General features: G+C 38.2%; 1 protein-coding gene across 1 annotated transcript in view; it reads right to left on the bottom strand.

Annotated features, from left to right (window-relative positions):
- The window catches only part of arhgap32a (Rho GTPase activating protein 32a), a 42,850-nt gene extending 22,548 nt beyond the window's left edge, over positions 1-20,302 (bottom strand). The window contains exons 1-5 of the mRNA XM_052106525.1: positions 20,163-20,302; positions 15,711-15,831; positions 7,298-7,385; positions 7,105-7,199; positions 6,773-6,857 (exon numbers count right to left, since the gene is read on the bottom strand). Of these exons, the coding sequence (XP_051962485.1) occupies positions 6,773-6,857; positions 7,105-7,199; positions 7,298-7,385; positions 15,711-15,802 (360 nt within the window). The 5' untranslated portion in view covers positions 15,803-15,831; positions 20,163-20,302. The remainder of the gene's footprint in view (positions 1-6,772; positions 6,858-7,104; positions 7,200-7,297; positions 7,386-15,710; positions 15,832-20,162) is intronic.
- Between the last annotated feature and the right edge of the window lie 2,804 nt (positions 20,303-23,106).

The following is a 23,106-nucleotide window of genomic DNA, read 5'->3' as shown; positions in this document are numbered from 1 at the left end:
CAGCCAATTAAAGGTGCAACAAAAAAAAAAAATAATTAAGTTCATGGCGATAACTGAAAGGTCCTTTAAAAAGTTTATGTGTTAGCCAATCGGCTCGCACACTCCATGGCCTAATTTATAGGTCTTTTGACATGTAATCTGTTAGTCGATTAACTTGCATACTCCGTCTAACATTTAAATAGTCTCAGCTGTTTGCTGGTATACTGGCATCACTGCAGCATGCTACAAGAGTTTTCTCTGAAACCCTCCTCCTCCACAGTATCACCTCTCTAGATCTGCTTCAAGGGGACTGTATGCATGTCTAATTGTTCAGCAGCGGCATTTCCTACATGCTCGAAGCAGCAAGTCTTATGTATGTCTAATTGTGCAGAAGCAGCAGCATGTCTTAAATGCTAAACACAGCATATATGTATATATGTTTTAGCAGTAGCAAGTCTTTGTACTTGCTTTGCAGCAGCGGCATACACAGATTGAGTCCACCAAAAACAAACCTTCCAACTTTTATCCATTATAACACATTACAATTATTCTGAGAGCAATCATGACTGATGGCCACACGGGAATGAGAAAGTACATAAAGAAGGCATTCATTACATATTTTTTACATTTTGTTGCACTAGCACTAAAATGATTGCTGACTTTGTTAGGAAGTGTAAAAGGGAGAAATAAATATGAGATTGCCCAACTTGCCCAATTTATACAGACCAAAATCACTTTGCACGTTGTAATTATGATTTCTGAATTCATAAGTAGGAACTACCCAGGGGGACATGAAGGCAGCATTTTACACACTACTAAACCATAATTCGCAACTTATTATTGCTATTTGGTGTGGTAAATACTCTCATTCCAAAGAGGGAAAATATTTGTAAACAGCAGTCAAATATTTTTGGTCCATTTTCTGGGAAGAGAAAGAATGTACATTTTAAATTAATATATATGCTAAAGTACATTAAATTAATTACTGTAAACTAAACAAAACTTCAATTTTGATTTCATGCGGTCTAAAACCTTGAATGCTGACATGCAAACTTTCCACTCAGACCTCTATAACCTAACATGACAGGCTCGTTCTAAACCACTGGTTTGGAAAATTCCTCTTGGCAAAGAATGCTGAAGGTTTTTCCTTTGGCTGAATCTCTGAAAAGAACTTGTACAACAACCAAGTCAAATCTTACAGTAATATTGAATAAAAGCACATTTCTTCAGAATTTGCTGCACCTGGTCTAGTTATTTACATCTACTGTACAGGCTTGAGATGAAACATTGGGTAAAAAAAAGGTCAATGGCCACATCAGGAATAAACCGATATTAAATCCAAATCCGGCCATAAAATCCAAGGATTAAAATTTCACTTGTGTAATAAATTGCGGCATAATTTTTTTGGAAAGAGGTAGCAATAATCCACGAGGAAATTCCTCAAGTTACATAAAAGCAAGGAAGAACCCAGTGATCAGGTGTTGACCTTTCTCCTTCTCTGTCCTTGCTGGCTGGAGCTACAGTGCCATAAATTACAAGAGGTTTCTCAGCAATCCAATTACATGTACTGCCATTTGCACTAGGTGCAAAGATGAACTGCAGGCTTATTGTCCATCTTTCAAATTAGACTAAATCCTAGAAGTTCAGAAATGAATCCGGTCCCACTTCAGGCAAAATATGATAAAATCATATAATCCAGCAATGTCCTTGAGCCCTTCATAATGTTAACCCCGGATCTTGATCCAATCAAAACACATTCTACAAGACTCTTGATTATGGGTTTTTGGTAATGCCATCTTGAAGTATTAGGCCCGTTTTACACTGCATGCATAAGTAGTGTGTAAGCAAAGAACACACTACTTATGGGGGTGTGGGGGGTTACTACATTGATTATTTCTTTTAATAACAGCCATAAATAAAAAAAATCAGGAGTTGTAGTGGAGCGGCTAAGTGCTTATGTTTTGGCAGAATCGTTCAGTTTATGATACAAGGGTGAAAATTGGCAAGAGCAATCTCCATGGGTCACTTGACAAGAAAATTGTCCGAGCCACTTGAAATTTCAAGATGGCGGCCATTTTTCAAGATGGCCGACACCTTAGTGGAGCAGTTAAGTGATATAGTGGTTTATTTGGTGATACAAGCATGAAAATTGGCATGAGCTGTTTCAAAGGGTCATTTGACAATTTTCACGCTTGTATCATAAACTGAACGATTACTAGTTGAATTTCAGATTATAATTTAAAAATGTATTAATTTTGAATGTGTTACGAGCACTGATGAGCACTGATGATGACTTACATTCTTTGGCTAAAACAGATGCAGTGCAATGAATAAAAGAGAACGTGGCTGCATAAACATTGGGTACATACACACAACTATATTTTTAATTAAAATACTGTGGTGCCAATGGTATTATGAAGCTTGAGTCCATGGTAGTAATATGGCACAGGTATAGGCTACTGTGCAACACCAAGTTAACATAGAACTGTCTATTGAAGCGTATCTTGAATCATTTTACCTTAATATTTGATCATATGAACTGGGTAAATCTTTTGACTTTATTACGTTACACACATTTTTTAAGCATAGTAGATATATCAGATATGTTCTTTGCAATAAACAATCGATACAACACAGTGCTTATTGGTTTGTCATGTCATAATCCACAAAGTGTGGCTATAAACGGATTAAATCATATGGATTCAGTATGGAAAAAAAGCGGTTAGTGTTTGTACAGTACAGTACAATACAGTAACCTGTGAATACAGGCACCACAATAAATATGCACTGCTTTCATGTGCATTGTAAACAGACCTTATAGATGCCATGATGCATTGTCTGTGTGGATCAAGTTCAGATAACACATGATATACAAGGAGAATAGAAAATCCCTTACACTGACCCAACACCCTCACAGGTCAGTAGTGTTTATGGAACCTTCCAAAACCTGCATGATTTGGATCCATTCTAATAAAATGGTGATGAGTGGGGAAGCCCTCCCCTGTCTGAGAGCTTTATAGCTGCGGATATAGCGAGTTAATCAATGTCCCAAACAGCTGCTCATATGGAGATGGAGGTGACCAGATGAGGTGCTACTAGTTTCAGATCAGTAAAGGATTATTACTGCTTTCGACTCATTATCTCCTCCTCCATCTCTATCAACCTCTCTTTTCCCTAGTAAGGTTGAGGCAGGGATACTGAGGCAGGGATACTGAGGCAGGGATACTGAGGCAGGGATACTGAGGCAGGGATACACTCCTGAGCCATGGAATGTTGACTATCCACAGCACTGGATGTTAACCCAATCTTCTACTCTAGAACCCCACCACATACTAAAAAAAGATAAATGAATCTACAGTGGCCCAAAATGTAAACACTTAAACTACACTAAGAAATGTATGAATGTAATTGCATTAGACCAGTGATTCCCAATCCAGTTAACACTGGATGTGTTTTTGCATCTGACCGTGGTGTTTTTGAATAGTTTTTCTATGTAACATGCTCTATAGACCAACGTTTTGACCATTGCACCATGTCGCACTGTACCAGTATATGGATGGCCAAGGAGGAGGGCGAGAACCAGCTGAACAGTAAACAAAGTTTTAATGAGAAATTCAACTTAAAACAAACATAAACAGCCACATATGCAACGCGGACGTGTGAGTCTCTCTCGAACCAGTGTCTCCGGCTGCCCTTTATCTTGCTGTCCCGCTGATCAGCTGTTTCAGCACCAGCCGTGATCCATCACGGCCCGGCCACGCCCACACCCGCCTCATCACACTCACCATTTATTTAGTGTCACATAACAAAAAAACAGAACTTCCGATGTTAAAAACTTGTCTTGAGATGCCTGCGTTCTGCTCTATTCGTTGCACTGCATCTAGCTTTTTAAAGCACAAGAATGCCTTAATCAAAACCTTAAGCAGGTTTTCAAATTAAATTAAGTAGAATTAAAATAAAATGAAATTCAAAGAAATGCAAATAACTGCTATAGTCTAAGTGTAGTTTTACTAATACATTCAATTTTCAATATGAAATAGGCCTTCCCATAAATATGAAATCCCTCGAATGTGTGACTGATTTATTAAATTTTTTTTTTTGCGATTCAGTAAATACCTTTTCCTGTCATTCCAAATCAATTCCAATTTGGGGGTGGCCAATTAAATTCAAACTCATGAAATGAAAGGCAGCCAATACTTAAATTTGGCACAACCCTGCTTGCATGTCCAATCTACCCTTAAACGTGCAACACTATATTTAGCGCTTCAGTATTAATATTTGTATAGAATGAGATTAGATCACATAAGTGCATACCAGACAGACAAGGCTTTTGTATTGGCACTGTAGCATGAAATTGCTGCTATCTGATACGTCTTCATTGATATAGTATTGTCCCACTAGTATGTGCTTTGAAAATAACAATAGAGAAGAGGTAATGGAGAGGAACAGCCTTCATAAACACCAAAATTGGTATTTAATTGCCATGTTTGTTGTGGAAAATTATCTGTATTCCAATGCAAGCCTGAATCTAGACGCCTCCAGCCCCCCAGCCTCTATGTGTTAGTGTGGCACACACAGGAGATTGAATGGTAACTTAAAGCACATAGCAGGAATTGCTCAGAAATCTCTGCGACCTTGAGCTGTGAAACACACAGGATAATGGAGGCACCAACTTCCTGTTTCTCAGCTAGGACACCATACCCTGCTCAGTTTACATAGAAACCAGCTCTCTGCTCCAGGGGGAGTTTTCAGAGAATAACAGAATGAAAAGGGGCACTGTGTTATTTAACAGAGAACGATATCTGCTGCTCTCTGCTGGAACTCAAACAGTAAAACACAAAATCTGGCTGATATGAAGTTCTGGGCCTGACACTGACTGTCACAACAACAATAAAAACAACAGCAGCAACAAATAACTTCAAATGAAATAAGATTAAACAGCTTTTATAATTACTGATATTACTTTTTAATGAGGAATAAATTACTGAGTGCACCTTTAAAGTGGACACGCTATGGAAAACAAATCTGTGTTACAGTGAGGCACTTACAATAGAAGTGAAGGGGGCCAATCCATAAACATCAAAATACAAAGATTTCTAAAGTATAGTCACATGACGTAAACAATATGTGTTGGCATGATTTTAATGTGATAAAATCATTTACAAACCTTTTCTGTATAAAGTTATAGACAATTTTACAACTTCATTGCAATGACTCACCAATGCTGTAAACCCTAAAACATCCATAAAAACAGTGGAATAACTAACTTAATAGTAATATAATACATACTTTTTAACAGAAGAACTAATGCAAGTGCTTTTATCAAATTATTAGCTTCAAATTTCTGCCTTTAAACAATCCAAAAATTGGCCCCATTTAATTCCATTGCAAGTTTGCTTCATAGTAACCTCGACAGGGACTGGGGGGCCTGGGTAGCTCAGCGAGTAAAGACGCTGACTACCATCCCTGAAGTCACGAGTTCGAATCCAGCGCATAGGATTCGAGGGTAGAGTCACATGGGGTAACCTCCTCGTTGACGCTATAATGTGGTTCTTGCTCTCAGTGGGGTGTGTGGCGAGTTGTGGATGGATTCCGCAGAGAATAGCTTGAAACCACCACACATGCCGGTCTCAGTCACGGAGGCAACTGAGATTCGTCCTCCGCCACCCAGATTGAGGCGAGTCACTACGCCACCACAAGGACATAGATCGCATTGGGAATTGGCCATTCCAAATTGGGGAGAAAAGGGAAGAATTTTTTTCAGCAACTTGGCCTGTCCTGATGAATTACTTTGTGAACTACACCGGTTGTATACACATATGAAGAGGTTAGCTAATCACAAGCTAACTGTATGTAATTTACATACAGAAGCCTTAAAAGAACAGCAAAAATAGACTGTTTAAAAAGTGCCAGAGAGGGTAGAAAAACTGTTTTTGGTGCAAGAAGCCTTTACAAAAATGTAATGTGGACTTCAGGGAAAAATTTTAAAGTAGTATTTCAAAAAATAGAAAAACATTAAAAGTTTAGAATATGGTCCCTTTAAAGGGTAACTAAACCCTAAACCAACTTTTTTTAGTTAATGATCTGTAAGCATGGGGCTTTATTAGTACTGGTCATTGATTCAAGTAATTTTTTGGACATTTGTGTATAAAGTGTTTTAATTCTACAATATATGGTGTAAAAACGTCTGAGTGCTGCCCTCTTCAGGTTGAACGGTGGCTACTGCAGTTGAATTTTCCTATTGGCTGTTGCGGTACTTCGTGACGTAAGCGGTGACAGCTGACGTAAGCAGGTTCCAGCTCACCACGCCAGATTCATGTACATGTCGTCTTGCGACCGTGTGAGGAATAATAATAACAGAGTCTGACAGCAGCTGTCAATTAATCCGTCACTACGAGTCTCAGGTGCCCCCCCCACCCCCCCCCGCTCTCGGTTCGTTCCCTCTATCCCCGCCGGGGTCTGCCCACTTTTCCTGCATTTTCAAATATTTCTAGTGGGTGGAGTCAGACTCTGAGCAGGTGTTTAGTTACCCTTTAACAAATTTCTCAAGTTTGAGAAGTTCTAGGAGAGCCGTCGGTTAACAGATATAGCTATCGTTCTGAAGAAATGAACAATGTTAATGCACAACATATGTTTTAATCTGACAGTTTGGGGATGAGGAACAGTGACGATGAAATAAAAGCAACTAGGCAAGATGCTTTTCAGTTTTAAGATGTTGTAGAGTAGCAATTGTCCCTTCAAACATGAGTGAACATGGTCTTCAGCAGGACTTCATTTAATGTAAAACCCTCACCTGAACAGAGCCAAAGTCAACATTCTCATAGTGGAAGTGAGCACATTCTGCAAGCCTGGGAAAATGGCCTTTGGTAAAGGACAGTCTGCAAAACAAAATAACTAATTAGCATTTAGTTCTGTATGTCTGAGACAGAAAAAGACTAAGAAAACTCCATAGAAACCTTTACTTTAAAGGGATAGATCACCTAGACATTAAAAAAAGATGCAAAGAAAGTAAAAGTTGATTAAGACTAACATCAATTTGTGCTCCATGGAAAAAGAAAGTCATATGGGTCTGAAATAGAATTGTCATTTTAAGATTAACTATTCTTTCCATGTATAAGCACTTACTTTTTTATGTTTTTGACCTTCATACTGGCTGTGCTGGTACATGAGCGCAGAGAAGACTCTGCAGGCAGATCAGGGACCACCGATGCTCCCCGTGCCTGCATGTACAAATGTGCACACATAAACACACACACAGATGACACAACACTCTTAACACGTGAAGCGTGATCTATAGTAAGCCAGTGCTCTGACACACCATAACAGCAATGGCGTCCTCCCAGCCTGCAGTCTGTGCTGGCTGCAAGCTTCTGTCATCATCCCCCTCATCCTCTACTGGGTGGGGCCTTAAAGAGGAGAGAATCAGAGAGATATACTTCTGCCGTAACATATAGACTTCTGCATCACATCACAGTAGGGGTGGGCGATATGACCAAAACCTTATATCACAATAAGAGTCATTTTATATCATGATAACGAAAAACGGTGTGATGTTGATTTTTGGATAATTCAGACAGTGAATTAAGTATTATAAATGAAAACTGCTTCCTTATATAGCATTCTCTTTATTTGTAACTTGACAAACATAGACAAAGTAAAAACAAGCAAACCAACATTGAACTTGGTTTTAACTTACCATAATGCTAAATTTCACCCTATACCACATTTCAGTCTGATATGTTGTTGACCAAAATGATTATTATTATTATTATTATTATTATTATAATAATCTTCCCTCAAGAAACTCATCTTCTCAAAGCAATGCAACAAAGAAAATAATACATAAGTTTAAAAAAACAATTACCAATTAAATTTTTGAATTCCTCCATAATGCTTTAATGTAAAAAATACAAATAAAAAAATAAGTATAGCACAAATGGGTCATGTAAGTATTGTGGTCTGCGCCGCGATATCAAGAGAAGCCAGATTGAGTAGCGGGATCCTGCTCTGCGCCATCCTGTCCCTGAGGCACAAATATCGGGAAGCCTGCTGGTCTCGTGTGCACTTGCGAGCTCCAGAGATCGTGAGAAAATAAGAAGTATATTATAAAGATGAACGTCATTGAATTTGCCAAAATTTTCAGTGCCGGAAAAAACATGTACAATTCTTATATTTTCTCACATGAAGCCCTGCCTGATAGACAAGCACATGCTCTGCACATGGATATTTACGTATCATAATATACAAGACATGGCAAAATCTCTATCAATTGACACTTTAAATCATCGCCACGATACGTATCATCATATCGCCCAGCCCTAGATCACAGCATCACATATGATCAAATACGTCATTATCACATTGACAACAATTCCACTGAAATACCCGCACTAGGCTCTAAAAATTCATTGTCGACATAAAAAAATTTAAATAATCTGTCTTTAAATCTCATTTACTCATCCTCATGTCGTTCCAAACCTGTACTGTACATGATGTAACTTCTTAATATAACTGTTCTGACATTGATTACAATTTGTGTTAAAGTGACAAAGGATGGACATATTGACTTCCTATTGCCCCAGTCAATGTTCCTGACAGGCTTTACTCCCTAATCAAGTAGGACATCTGGGCAATAATCTAACAAAGCTGAGATACCGTTCATTGAACTGAACTCATGACCTGAGAAAGAGGTGATAACCCACCAACCAGCTTCAGGTTTGATCAAGGCCAGGCTGTGTCAGCAACATCAAGCTCAACAAAGCACAGGCAATTCAAATGCATTTTCAATGTGTTCTTTCCAGCATATTGGCAAAAGCATGTTAAGGAAAATAAAAAAATCTGATTTGTTCATGGGGGTTCTGAAACTTACGCAAGGTCTTTAGACTGTTTACAAAGATATTTAGGACATGTAGTAGCTAAAATAGTATTGAAATAAATCAGATAAACCTATTCTATGAGAAAATAACACTTCACACGATTTATAATTTTTTTAGAGGACAACAGAGCACAATGGTACCCAATCACATTTTCACAAGTCTTGGTTATGGAAGGTTATGGAAAGAATTTTCTGTAAGGATTTTATAAAATAATTTATAAAAGAGTTCTAATTTATGAACCAAGTCAACCAGCTCTGAGGTGAAAATCAACATTACAAACTTTGATTTGAAGCTAAAAAGTATTTGAAATGCTAATAAAAACAAAATTTTGATTTGTAAATTATATTCAGCCTTTGCTATATTGAAAGCACTACAACAACACATTATATTATGTTTTTCCTTATGAATTTCATAGTTTATTTTAAATGCACATTAATTTCAAATGAGATGATTGCAACATAATCAATATAATCTAATTTACAAATCACTCCTTTTGGTTTTTATTAGCATTTTTCATATTGTCCCAACTTTTTTGGAATTGGGGTTGTATTTTGAGAGTGGAATTCTACTATCAAACACGATTTTGCTTTAATAAACTTGAAATAACATGGACTGATGGCTTCAACAGAAGCATATAACATCGATAAACAACATCCAATCTCACAGTAGGTCTGTTTCTAATGGTTTAGCCTTTAACTTTGTTACAAACTTGTAAAAAAATAGTTAAAAGTCAATAGAATTTTTACTTCTAGAACCAGACTTTTGTGTTCTATAAAAGGCAGACAGGAGAGGAGAGAGGGGGAAAGGGATCGGGACATGACCCAGACTGGATTCGAACAAGAGTCTCTATGAGCCAACAGCATTTATTAAAGTCACAAGCAAGTACACTACCTTCTTTGAGAGAACTCTGACAACATCCCATTTATAATTAATTATACTAAATCTTTAATATATTTAGAAAGACTAGTTTCTCAAAAGTAAATGCTCACATTTCATTTAATTTCTACTTAATTTGAAAACTATCCAAACACTTTTGGATAAACTCCAGGGTATTAACCAGTTGAGAACATGGCCAAGAGGGCCGAAACAAGGAGACATTGTAGAAGATGTGATCAGCAGTGCTAGAATGCAGACTATTGTTGGTTTTGTGGTGAACAAGGCTATCACTTCAATCAGTCAGTCACAACGAAACTACACAAAGTAACAAAGAAAAGGGCTAAATCGTAACTTGAAATATGAGGCGCTCCTGTGGTAAGGAAAGGTGAGCTGGAACAGCTTTAAGGATTGAGAGGCCTTTTGGAATGGGAATAAAAGCCAGAATGAAAGGTCAGAGTTTAGGCGATTCATGCAACAGACAAAAGACAGAGTCAGTGGGTTTTTTTGTTTTGTTTTGTTTTTTCAGAAAATCCCACATTCCCCCTTCCAAAATGAGATTAGACCAACATAAGATGGAACGATCCATGAAAGAAAGAAGTAAATGTTAACTGCCATTTTAAAGTCACAGATGCTACATAATGTTATTTACTGTAAAAGACAGATGAATGAATTCTAAGTATTATATTATATTATCAAATATCAATATTTATTGGGAAAGTGCCCAAATAAAAGTCAATTTAGTATATATCCATTTTAATAATAATAAACATAATAATAATAACTAGATGGGGACATTTCCTGAAGAAAATGTGAGTGGTGCTTGCCGTGGCGAAACTCGTCAAACAGCATGTTGTAACTTGAAAAGAACAAAAATTACGGTCATAAATAAATCAACCCAGAAGTCTGTACGATTTTCTGGTGCAGAAATATGTGATTTGTTACTCGGTTGCTAGGGTAAGCCCGTGTGGTTGCTATGCAGTTACCAAGGTAATACAATACATGGCTCCTTTCCATCCTGAGTGAAATAAGTCAACCCGGAAGTCTGTAGTGTTTTGTGGTGCAGAGATATGTGATTTGTTACTCGGTTGCTAGGGTAACCCCATGTGGTTGCTAGGAAGTTTCCATAGTGATACTAATGAAGTCTCCTTGTCATCCTGGTTGAAATAAATCAACCCAGAAGTCTGTACGATTTTGTGGTGCAGAAATATGTGATTTGTTACTCGGTTGCTAGGGTACTATGTGTAGTTGCTAGGGAGTGGCTTGGCAGCTGCCAATCATGAAATTCCAAAGGCTGCTTGTCAGTATGAATGATATAAAGCAACTCCCATGCCTCTGTGACATTCAGAATGGAAGATATCCCTCTATGGATTTTGGTTGCTAAGGTGCTCGACAATGGTTGCTAGGGAGGGGCTAGGAAGTGTTGAGGTGATTCATGTTTGGCTGTTTGCTGCCCCAAGTCAAACGAGACCACCCTTGTGTTTCTATGACACTTCTATCCGGAGATATCCATGTGATCTCTTTCATTAGAAGTCTATGGGACTTGTTGCTAAGGTGCTGTAAATGGTTGCCAAGGCGTGTCTTGATAGCTTTGCAATGATCCTGAGAGACTGATTGGTCATCTGAGTAAAATGAGGCAGGCCCCTTGTCTCTATGACACTGTGATCCAGAGCTATGTTTAATGAAATATCCGTATTTCATGGGCTGTCCTACACCATTATAAGTCAATTGGGGCATTTTTGGGCAGCTCCTGCCCCCAGGGGTGCAACTTTTACCCCATATTGAGGTATGCTCTTACAGAGCCTGCCAGCCTCTTCAAATGTGGCAAATCACTGCGTTTCTACGAAATCCTACGCTTGGAGCTGTGGCGTGTCAAAGTTTGTCTCAATGTTAAGTCTATGGGATTTTTCGGCTGCTTTTTTGCCCCTGGGGCAAATACCGTACCCGATACGCTATAAAAGTCATAGCACACGTGTCCTCAATAGGCCGTTCGATTTGATACCTCATTCGGTGGGTCTACGCCAAGCGGTCGCGGGACGAGTTAGGTGCCGAAGTTTTGTACGGAGATAGAATAATAATAAAAAGAAGAAAAATAAAAATAACTAGATAGGTACATTTCCTGAAGAAAATGTGAGTGGTGCTTGCCGTGGCAAAACTCGTGAAATAGCATGCTTGAAAAGAACAAAAATTATGGTCATAAATAAATCAACCCAGAAGTCTCTACGTTTTTCTGATGCAGAGATATGTGATTTGTTACTCGGTTGCTAGGGTAAACCCATCTGGTTGCTAGGCAGTTACCATAGTGATAGTAATGAAGTCTCCTTGCCATCCTTATTGAAATAAGTCAACCCGGAAGTCTGTACTATTTTCTGGTGCAGAGATATGTGATTTGTTACTCGGTTGCTAGGGTAACCCCATGTGGTTGCTAGGCAGTTACCATAGTGATACTTATCAAGTCTCCTTGCTATCCAGAGTAAAATCAGTCAACCAGGAAGTCTCTACGATGTTCTGATCCAGAGATATGTGATTTGTTATTTGGTTGCTAGGGTAACCCCTCCTTGTTGCTAGGAAGTTACCATAGTGATACTTATGAAGTGTCCTTGCCATCCTGAGTGAAATAAACCAACCCAGAAGTCTCTACGTTTTTCTGATGCAGAGATATGTGATTTGTTAATTGGTTGCTAGGGTAACCCCATCTGGTTGCTAGGCAGTTACCATATTGATACTAATGAAGTGTCCTTGCCATCCTGGTTGAAATAAATCAACCCGGAAGTCTGTACTCTTTTCTGGTGCCGAGATCTGTGATTTGTTTCTCGGTTGCTAGGGTAACCCCATCTGGTTGCTAGGCAGTTACCATAGTGATAGTAATCAAGTGTCCTTGCGATCCTGAGTGAAATAAATCAACCCGGAAGTCAGTACTATTTTCTGGTGCAGAGATATGTGATTTGTTACTCGGTTGCTAGGGTAACCCCATCTGGTTGCTAGGCAGTTACCATAGTGATAGTAATCAAGTGTCCTTGCCATCCTGATTGAAATAAGTCAACCCAGAAGTATGTACGTTTTTCTGATGCAGAGATATGTGATTTGTTACTTTCGGTTGCTAGGGTAACCCCATGTGGTTGCTAGGCAGTTACCATATTGATACTAATGAAGTGTCCTTGCCATCCTGGTTGAAATAAATCAACCTGGAAGTCTGTACTCTTTTCTGGTGCGAGATATGTGATGTGTTTCTCGGTTGCTAGGGTAACCCCATCTGGTTGCTAGGCAGTTACCATAGTGATAGTAATCAAGTGTCCTTGCCATCCTGAGTGAAATAAATCAACCGGAAGTCAGTACTATTTTCTGGTGCAGAGATATGTGATTTGTTACTCGGTTGCTAGGGTAACCCCATGTGGTTGCTAGGCAGTAATCATAGTGATAGTAATCAAGTGTCCTTGCCATCCTGATTGAAATAAGTCAACCCGGAAGTCTCTACGTTTTCTGATGCAGAGATATGTGATTTGTTACTCGGTTGCTAGGGTAACCCCATCTGGTTGCTAGGCAGTTACCATAGTGATAGTAATGAAGTGTCCTTGCCATCCTGAGTGAAATAAATCAACCCGGAAGTCAGTACTATTTTCTGGTGCAGAGATATGTGATTTGTTACTCGGTTGCTAGGGTAACCCCATCTGGTTGCTAGGCAGTAATCATAGTGATAGTAATCAAGTGTCCTTGCCATCCTGATTGAAATAAGTCAACCCGGAAGTCTCTACGTTTTTCTGATGCAGAGATATGTGATTTGTTACTCGGTTGCTAGGGTAACCCCATCTGGTTGCTAGGCAGTTACCTTAGTGATACTAATGAAGTGTCCTTGCCATCCTGATTGAAATAAATCAACCCAGAAGTTTCTCTGATTTTCTGGTGCAGAGATATAGTTACTGCTAAAGGGTTGCTAGGGTACTCTGTTTAGTTGCTAGGGAGTGGCTTGGCAGCTGCCAATCATTAATCTCCAACGGCTGCTTGTCAGTATGAATGATATAAACCAACTCCCATGCCTCTGTGACATTCAGAATGGAAGATATCCTCTATGGATTTTGGTTGCTAAGGTGCTCGACAATGGTTGCTAGGGAGGGGCTAGGAAGTGTTGAGGTGATTCATGATTGGCTGTTTGCTGCCCCGAGTGAAACGAGACCACCCTTGTGTTTCTATGAAACTTCTATCCGGAGATATCCCTTTGATGTCTTTCATTAGAAGTGTATGGGACTTGTTGCTAAGGTGCTCTAAATTGTTGCTAGGGCGTGGCTTGATAGATTCAAAATGATCCTGAGATACTGATTGGTCGTCTGAGTAAAATGAGCCCGCCCCATTGTCTCTATGACACTGTGATCCAGAGCTATGTTGAATACAAATCCCAATGCCATTTCATTTCATGGGCCGTCCTACACCATTGTAAGTCAATTGGGGCATTTTTGGGCAGCTCCTGCCCCCAGGGGTGCAACTTTTACCCCATTTTGAGGTATGCTCTTACAGAGCCTGCCAGCCTCTTCAAATGTGGCAAATCACACGTTTCTGCGAAATCCTCGCTCGGAGCTGTGACGCGTCAAAGTTTGTCGCAATGTTAAGTCTATGGGATTTTTCGGCCGCTTTTTTGCCCCTGGGGCAATTACCGTACCCCGATACGCTTATAAAAGTCATAGCACACGTGTCCTCAATAGGCCGTTCGATTTGACACCTCATTCGTGGGTCTACGCCAAACGGTGCGGGACGAGTTAGGTGCCGAAGTTTTGTACGGAGATAGAATAATAAAAAGTATAAAAATAAAAATAAGTATGTGAGATTACAATAGTGATGCTTTGCAAGCACCACTAATAATAATAATACTAAGAAACATTACATTACATCAAATACATATATTGTGGCAGCAGACAAGTAAAGCTTTTAAAAAATGTAAAAAGTGGCTGTAAAAGTCATAATATTGTTTGTTTTATTTCCATGTCATTGAACATATACCTATTATTGGCCTAATTCTAATAATTTTTGGTCTATGTATTCCATATGATATGATGATATTATTGATATGATATGATATGATATATTTAGGGATTTTCAATATTAGATTAAGCTTAATTCTCACCCAAAAAATAAAAATGATCATTCATTTACTCACAATCATTTAATATTATTCCAAACCCGTTGGACTTTCTTTATTCCATGGAACATAAAAGGTGTTTTTTTTATCAGAAATTTAGGGACTGACAGCCTCTGCCCCCTTTGACTTTTATTGTAATGGAAGAAGAAAAAGAAAAGAGTAACTCGTGTTCCACGGAAGAGAGAAAATCATTCTGCCTGTGAATGATATGAGGGTGAGTAGAACAGAATTTTCAATTTTGGAAAAATAGGTATGGTTCTACAATGGCAGATGGTGGGAGTTTTCAAGAACCATTATTTTCATTTAGTTAACCTAGTGACACTGAACATAAACATTGCACCTTTAAATGTCATAAATCCAACATAATTGTACATAAAAGGCAGGATAGGGAATTCCAAATAACACAAAACTGTGCCTGTTTCAGCTCAGAGGATGATAAAACCCATCACAGTTAATTGATTACACTAGTGCCCTTGTTATCATCTCTGTATGGCACCAGTTGCACGCAGATCACCACTATAATCTACTCTGAGTCCTCAAGAAACAATTCACATCTGCTGCATGCAGCGCAGATGAAATCTGCAGTCTCAGAAACAGAAAAAGGTGAGCAATCACATGACATACAAAATGCTTGTGCGGGCAAAACCACCACAGCGTACATGCACTGTGCCTGTTTATGCAGCAATCCAGTCAATTATGGGGAAAAGCCTCTACCAACCTTGTAAAAGAGACACAAACATGCAGACACTCATTATACAGCATAACTAATCGTAATCCCGCAACGCATCTGCAGTCAAAACAAATAGAGAGTTATGGCTGGTGGCGAGAGGCAAAGTATGCAGGCTGTTACTCACCCTTCACAGGGATCATGGCTGCATGTGTCTGACAGGGGTGCTGAAGCTATGCAGTTTGTCGCTGCTGCTGCAGTCCTGCTGCAAGCCTCCATGATACTGAATCACTGCAACAGCTGCCTGTCTGTGAGGGGAGGGAGGGAGGAGAACAGGCTTCACTTTAAGCTAAAGCTCCAACCTTGGCAGAGGATAAAGGCCCGTTAACATGCTCTGAGCTGTGGTATGCACATGTGTGTCATGCATACTGACATTGCATCAATATTTGACCATCACTATTTATTGTTTGTGTTTCATGACCATCGATATGCAGAAGCTATTTGAATTACAGTCTTATGGCTGTATGATATAATGTGTTATGTGGGAGAGACTGGGATGTGTCAGTGTCTGAGCTGTGTCACTCCTTTAATCTAGAAAACTGTGCAATATTTTGTCATGTCACCATTTAGAAAGGGCTGATCATATAATGCCTGTGATGCACATGAGAAACATGATTTTTTTTTTTTAATGCTAAATCTGTCAAAATTAATTGTATGCATGTTAATTAATTTGAATGCTAAAGCAAACTTATCAAGGTCTAATAGATATATTATAAATTACATGTTTGGAATTGCTATATAACCATATAGCAATTAAACTATATGTTCATAATAAATAATACATTTATATATATATATATATATAACCATGTGGTAACACTTTACAATTAAGGTTCAACTTGTTAACATTAGTAAATGCATTAGGTACCATAACCTAACATTGAACAACATTTTTTCCATTATTAATTGATAATGGTTAATTAAATGTATCAAAATATTAGGGTTGGGTATTGATACAGATTTCATGATTCGATTCAGATTCACAAGCCCTCGATTTGATTAGATTTGGATCTGAATTTAATATTGATTCATATGGGTACATTTCTGTTAAAATGTTGATTTTAATTACTTATTAAAAATATATATATCTCAACTAATGCTCTTAATGATAAAGGAACCTTTTATCCAACCCCTCTAGGTACAATTCGAAAGTATATATTAATTATATTTTAGCATTAGTTATTCATTAAATAAAATCAATCATTAGAACATTATTCATAGCTTACCTCATTAACCCCAATGCAATGACATTGTGGATGGGGTGATCATTTATCACTATATCACTATTAATCAATAAAACTGTTTTTATTGAATTCAAGCTAAAATCAGTTGGCTAAAAGGTGACTGTGATCCTTGACATACAAATGAACCAAAAGATCAAATGGAAAGGACGGTTTGTGCCAAATCTTTCTAACTGAATGTTTAAACAATCCCAATGGTGCATGACCGTCATGAATACAAGACTTATATAAGACTAGCAATACCTAGCGTAGCTTAAACCATTAATAATTCAACTGTGAAATATAAACAAAGGGAACTAATTTTGGACCACACCCTCACTGCCAGTGTTTCACCACCTCAGATAGGGAAAACTCATTCAAACTGGAAAAGACGTTTCTTTAAAAAATAAAAAAAATAAACACTTTTGTATAAGGAATTCTGTCCTATTAGTTCTTGAATGTCAGGTAGATGTGAACACAGTTTGTTCTGAAGAATTATATGAACATGACACAATATTACTCTCACACTGCAGTCCTACTGTCGAAAGTGCTGACACAGGGAAGTTTGATGTTGACTAAGCAAAGTGAAACCTCCCTGACAGGAAAGACAGCCCAATACATGCATGCAGACACCTGAGAGGGGTTAACTTCACCTTGAGATCATCTGAATTCATTTATATAGGTTTACTGTAAATGGCCACAACAAGTGAACTAATGATGATGTAATCCTTCTGGTAAATTTTATATTATTTTTCATTAGGAATATAGCCATAAAGCTGATGTTACTTTTTCAGAGTTAAAATGCTTTCTCTTATCCCAGAATAATATGCAGACACAACTAGAAGACATTCATAGGTTAATTTACTCAAATACTGTGTCTCTTTAAAAATGTCTGTGTTTGTTTTGAGCGACCCGTTTAGACCCGTCCCAAACAACATTACTCAACCAATGTCAATTTAGGCTGTTTTGATGTTTTTTTAATATTCATAGCTAGAAAACAATGAAATCACACAAATAAAACATAATTCAAAAAATTATTTAAAAAAAATTACATTTGAAAAGGGCTCATAGAACATTTTGTTTGACCTAGTGACATTTTCACTAACAATTTGTTGGGGAAAAAAAAAAAAAAGTATTTTTTCAATAAACATTGTTCACATGAACCAGTGTAACACCCAATGGCATTTTTAAATTAACCATGTGAAAAGAATTATAATTAAATTGCAAATGAATAGCCTTACATTTTCAACATGGTGGGAAAATCACATTTGAGCAGCCAGTGGTTAAATCCATGTCTACGGAAGCAATCCAATCAGTTTTGGTGAGAACAGACCATAATGTAACTCCCTTTTCTCTATAAATCTTGACATCAGTCTACATGGCGATCTTGATTTTAGTGTCGATTACACTTCAGTGCAGTCCAGCTTGAAACCACGATCCTGCCAAAGACTGCAATGGCAAGATGTACAGGTTTGTTCTCACCCAAAACTGATTGGACAGCTTCCATAGACATGGATTTAACCACTGGAGTCATATGAATTACTTTTATTATGCCTTTGTGATATTTGGACCATCAAAGTTCTGGCCACCATTCACTTGCATCGTATGGACCTACAGAAGACCTCTGCAGAAGAAAAAAAATGCATACTCTTCTGGGATGGCTTGAGGGTGTATAAGAGAATTTACTTTTTTGGGTGAACCGTCCATTTCATTACTTATTTATTTTGCTTTTTTTAAACACTTGTTAGGCCTTACAGCAGTACTTGACCTGAGAAAACAAAATGAGTTCAAATAAACACACAAATAACTGTAAATGTCATATTGGTGTACCAGATGAAGGGGTCAAGGGTTTTTTTTCAGGCAGTAGCCAAATTATATATATATATATACACACACACACACACACACACATACACACACACACACTCACGGCCAAAAGTTTGGAATAATGTACAGATTTTGCTCTTATGAAAAGAAATTGTTCCTTTTATTGACCAAAGTGGCATTCAACTGTTCACATTGTATAGTCAGGACATTAATAATGTGACATTTTTTTATTACAATTTGCAAAAGATGTTCAGAACTTCTTAAACTACTTAAAAAAAAAAAAAAAACTCCTCATGCAGCAATGGCGGCTTTGCAGATCCTTGGCAATCTAGCTGTCAGTTTGTCCAGATACTCAGGTGACATTTTACCCCACACTTCCTGTAGCACTTGCCATAGAGGTGTCTGTCTTGCCTGCACTTCTCACACACCTTACAGTCTAACTGATCCCACAAAAGCTCAACAGGGTTACGATCCATAACGCTCTTTTCCAATGATCTGTTGTCCAATGTCTGCGTTTCTTTGCCCTCTCTAACCTTTTCATTTAGTTTTTCTGTTTCAAAAGTTGAAATTTCTTTGCAATTCTTCCCATAAGGCCTGCACCCCTGAGTCTTCTCTTTACTGTTGTACATGAAACTGGTGTTGAGCAAGTAGAATTCAATGAAGCTGTCATCTGAGGACATGTGAGGCCTAGTCTACACTAACACGTTTTCGTTTGAAAACACATCTTTTTCTCTCCATTTTGGCCTTCAAATTATTCCAAATTTTGGCCACCATATGTGTATGTGTGTGTGTGAAAATATAAACATTTAATATTGTTTAATAAAATGTTAAGTTATAGAATGATGCCTTTTAGTTTTAAATGTGGTTTGTTGGCTATTTTCTTTTTTTATAACTGAAAAGTCAATGGACATGTTTGTCACCATATTTTGATAACGACAAGTTGCTAAGTATATTTGGCATATTTTATACTGTACAACTGCTGCATAGGATTCTGTGGAAGCTGATGGACAGTGATGTGGTTGCTAAGCAACAGACTGTATTGAAATCCTCCAGAAATCAGTCAGTCAACTTGAATGTTTAGTATATATGAAGAAGAATTATTGTGGAAGAGTGTTTTTGACAGTAAATATTATACTATGTAGGCTAAATGTATGGGTTTAGTGGGTTTAATATAGAGGTTAATAAGTGGACCTTAAAATAAACCTAATAATAAACCTAATAAGCTCTTTGTTGTCATGGGCAACAGTATGCGACTTCAGCACTTCCGGTCAGTCATCAACAGACTTTTTATCTCTGTCTGAGGAACATATAGCGGCTCCAAAACTCTACATAGGTGTAGGGAAATGAATGCAATTGCCGCATTTAAGTCATTTGTGTATTACAAAGATTATTAGACCACAACAAAACGACGCAATGTAAGAGAACAACTTAAACCAGTATATTCCTCCTTTGGATTTATCGAGTTTAAATAATTTTTACAAGTACAGAATCTCCTTAAATGTAAAGAGGAAAGAACAATATGAATCACTCACCGCTCTGCGATTGTTGCAGCCTTACAGCGTTACTCTCCAGATAACATCTAAATCCAGAAACCGTTTCGCTTTATCCCACTTGTATATATCCGTTATTATAGATGTGGATGAAAGGGGGGTCAAACAAAGGCATCCTTCGTCATGTGAGTACATATGAGCTCTGTGAATGAATGAGCTCGTTCTCTAGGCAGTACACAGAAAAAGTTCTTTCTCTTGCATCACCTGATAAACTTAGTGCGTGTGTTTGGGGGCGTGGTCACGAGCAAGATGGATTTGGACTTCACCAAAACCTAGTTCAACCTGTCTCAACTTTGCATTGGAATCAATGACTAATCAGCACCACCACTATAATTGCCACATTATCTGACCAATTCGGGCGTTGGCATGAGACTCGTGCCTGGACTTTGTTACAGTGTGCCTTTATCTATGTTAGTCATTCACTTCAGGAAAATGGGCGTGAGTTGTTTTAGTTAAGGACTTTGCACCTGAATGTGGGTGGGAAAACATTTCCTTCATGACAGTAGTCATTCAGCCAAACCTTCCCTTTAAAGGGACCGTTCAAACCGAAGGCTGCATTCTTTGCGTTCCCAAGATCCTGCATTTGGGTATCAAAATCCGGGAAACCTTTGAGCGGGGGTGGGGGGCATTATCGATATGGCTTAGAGATATGAAATTAAATTCTTCTGTTCAGCTGTTGTTACATTTACATGATATTTCGTATTTTTCGCCGGAGCACCACCTGAGTATTCTCCCATCTACAGTTATGCTTGATTCAACTTCCCGCGTCTACTACCTGCGCAGATATCAACAGCGCAACTGGATTGTAGGTTGCCAGGTTGAGGTCAAAAATGGGTTGAAATTTGTATGTCGATGTCGATTGTGTGAGTAGAATGCGTTTCATACTAGATCTGGCAACTAAACAACCTTGGAACAATATATTGGTGTGATTAGTCATATAACCAGGTTTAGGCCGTACAAATTACGGGAGTTTCCCGCAAGAAATAACACAACGGGAAGGGGCGGGAGATTGCTGTGAAATACGGGAGACTCCTGGGAAAAACGGGATTGTTGACATATTTTCTCAGGCTCCTAAGTTCCCAAGGTCCTATATGTTCCCAGGCTCCTATGTTCCCAGGGTCCTAAGTTCTCCAGTTCAACATTCTGTTAACACACATTAACCCTCCTATTGTGTTCGGTTAAAATTTGACCAATTTGGAAGTTCAAAATATTTCGTAAATAGTAGGCCTATCCATATAATATTTATTTCACAAATATTAACCCTAACCCCTAAACCTAAACATAACACTACAAATCTGGGGAACGTAGGGCCCTAGGAACATGACCCTTTGTCATGTGTTCATTATGTGCCATGTAAATCTGGGGAACATAGGACCCTGGGAACATAGGAAAGGCCCCAACATACTAGACATAGTGCAATGAGCAGCACTTTTAACAGTAGAAATAGTTTTTAATCTGACACAGCGTCTAAAAAATGTGGCGCTCCTGTGCGAGACGCTGAAAATATATGGAATACCAAATGGGTCATAATTCGCCGCTTTCCAAAAGCCTTTCCTCCAAAAATGCCACATTTTATGGTGTTTTAGATGGAAAACTGGCGGTTTTGCTGCATTTGGTTTTGAGACACCATAAATTATGTTGGTTTCCCATCTAAAATGCTGTAAAATGCATCCTTTTTTGGAGGAAATGCATTTGGATTGGGGCAAATAATGATAGCGAGACATGGTCAGAGATACCTGTCTAGCCCATGTTTACATAGAACAATTGAAAATCAGTAGGGACAGACGCAAAAACTCAATCAGTGTGTGAAAGGCACAATAAGGTGCACTCATTAATTTTTTCCTCATTAAAAAGTTTAACTCCTAAAGACATGAATTGTAATTTTGCAATATATGGAGGAATTAATGACCACTCACATTAAAATGAAGACTCCAGTCATATCAGTAACCTTATAAAAACTGTTCTACATGGAGAGGGTCCACACATGGGGGCTGCCATGTTAGAATCACATGATCAGCCAAATACTACTAATCTCATTGACCATCCTGTTATTGGACACTTTCACTCATTGATTAAAGTAATCATGGCTGACTGTGAATACTACATTTCTACAATGGCATCTGAAACTATTGATATTAAAATGCTGCATCCAAGCTATGTGTCAGTGTAATGAGATGACACAAAGTTACTGAGGGTGCGTCTAAATCAGCTCCCTATGTCATGAATCAATATATTGTGAAAACGAATTTGGGCACTGGCAAGGGTTCAATCACAGAACATTGGGACACTTATGACTCATTTGTCTGCAACACCATAACAACCTAATGCAGAAAGCGCAGCTGTTAATAATCAGCCTCATTACTGTATAATGACGTTAATTTCCGTTGAAGATTTTTAAACGTACAGTGTTAATATGAAAGATAAGTGACATTAAATAAAGAAATACAAATATAAAGGAGTGTATTTAATATTTATATACTGTGTATTTAATTAAAATAATGTTCCCTTTCATGGTCATTATGAATGAAAGACATTACAAACATCATCTCTTTAAAAGATAACACAAGGCTTTAACGTCACATATTTAAACTTGTGCTCGTCTTAAGGACTTGAGAGACTCCAGAAGACGTGACGACATTTCCGGCAATGCTCCCTGTTTTTTCGGTGCATTGTGGGATTTTTTTAGGGAGCGAAAGTTTCAATGCCCTAGACCGATTTTACGATTGAGAAAGCACCAGAAACTGCAGACTCCCTGATCAATGCTCTGCCTACTGTACTAGGAAGCTGATTGAGACGCACCCTGAGTGCGTCTTTAACATTATTAACTGATTTACCTACTGATTTAAAATGACACAATAGTGGTCTCTAGTGGTCAATGTCAGTACTTATGGTCAAAAGATCACTCGTACAGATATAAATACACTCT

The sequence above is a fragment of the Xyrauchen texanus genome, chromosome 36 (genome assembly GCF_025860055.1).
Source record: "Xyrauchen texanus isolate HMW12.3.18 chromosome 36, RBS_HiC_50CHRs, whole genome shotgun sequence".
Classification (NCBI taxonomy): domain Eukaryota; kingdom Metazoa; phylum Chordata; class Actinopteri; order Cypriniformes; family Catostomidae; genus Xyrauchen; species Xyrauchen texanus.
Note: the sequence above shows the minus strand (reverse complement) of the source record. Positions and strands in the feature narration are given on the sequence as shown.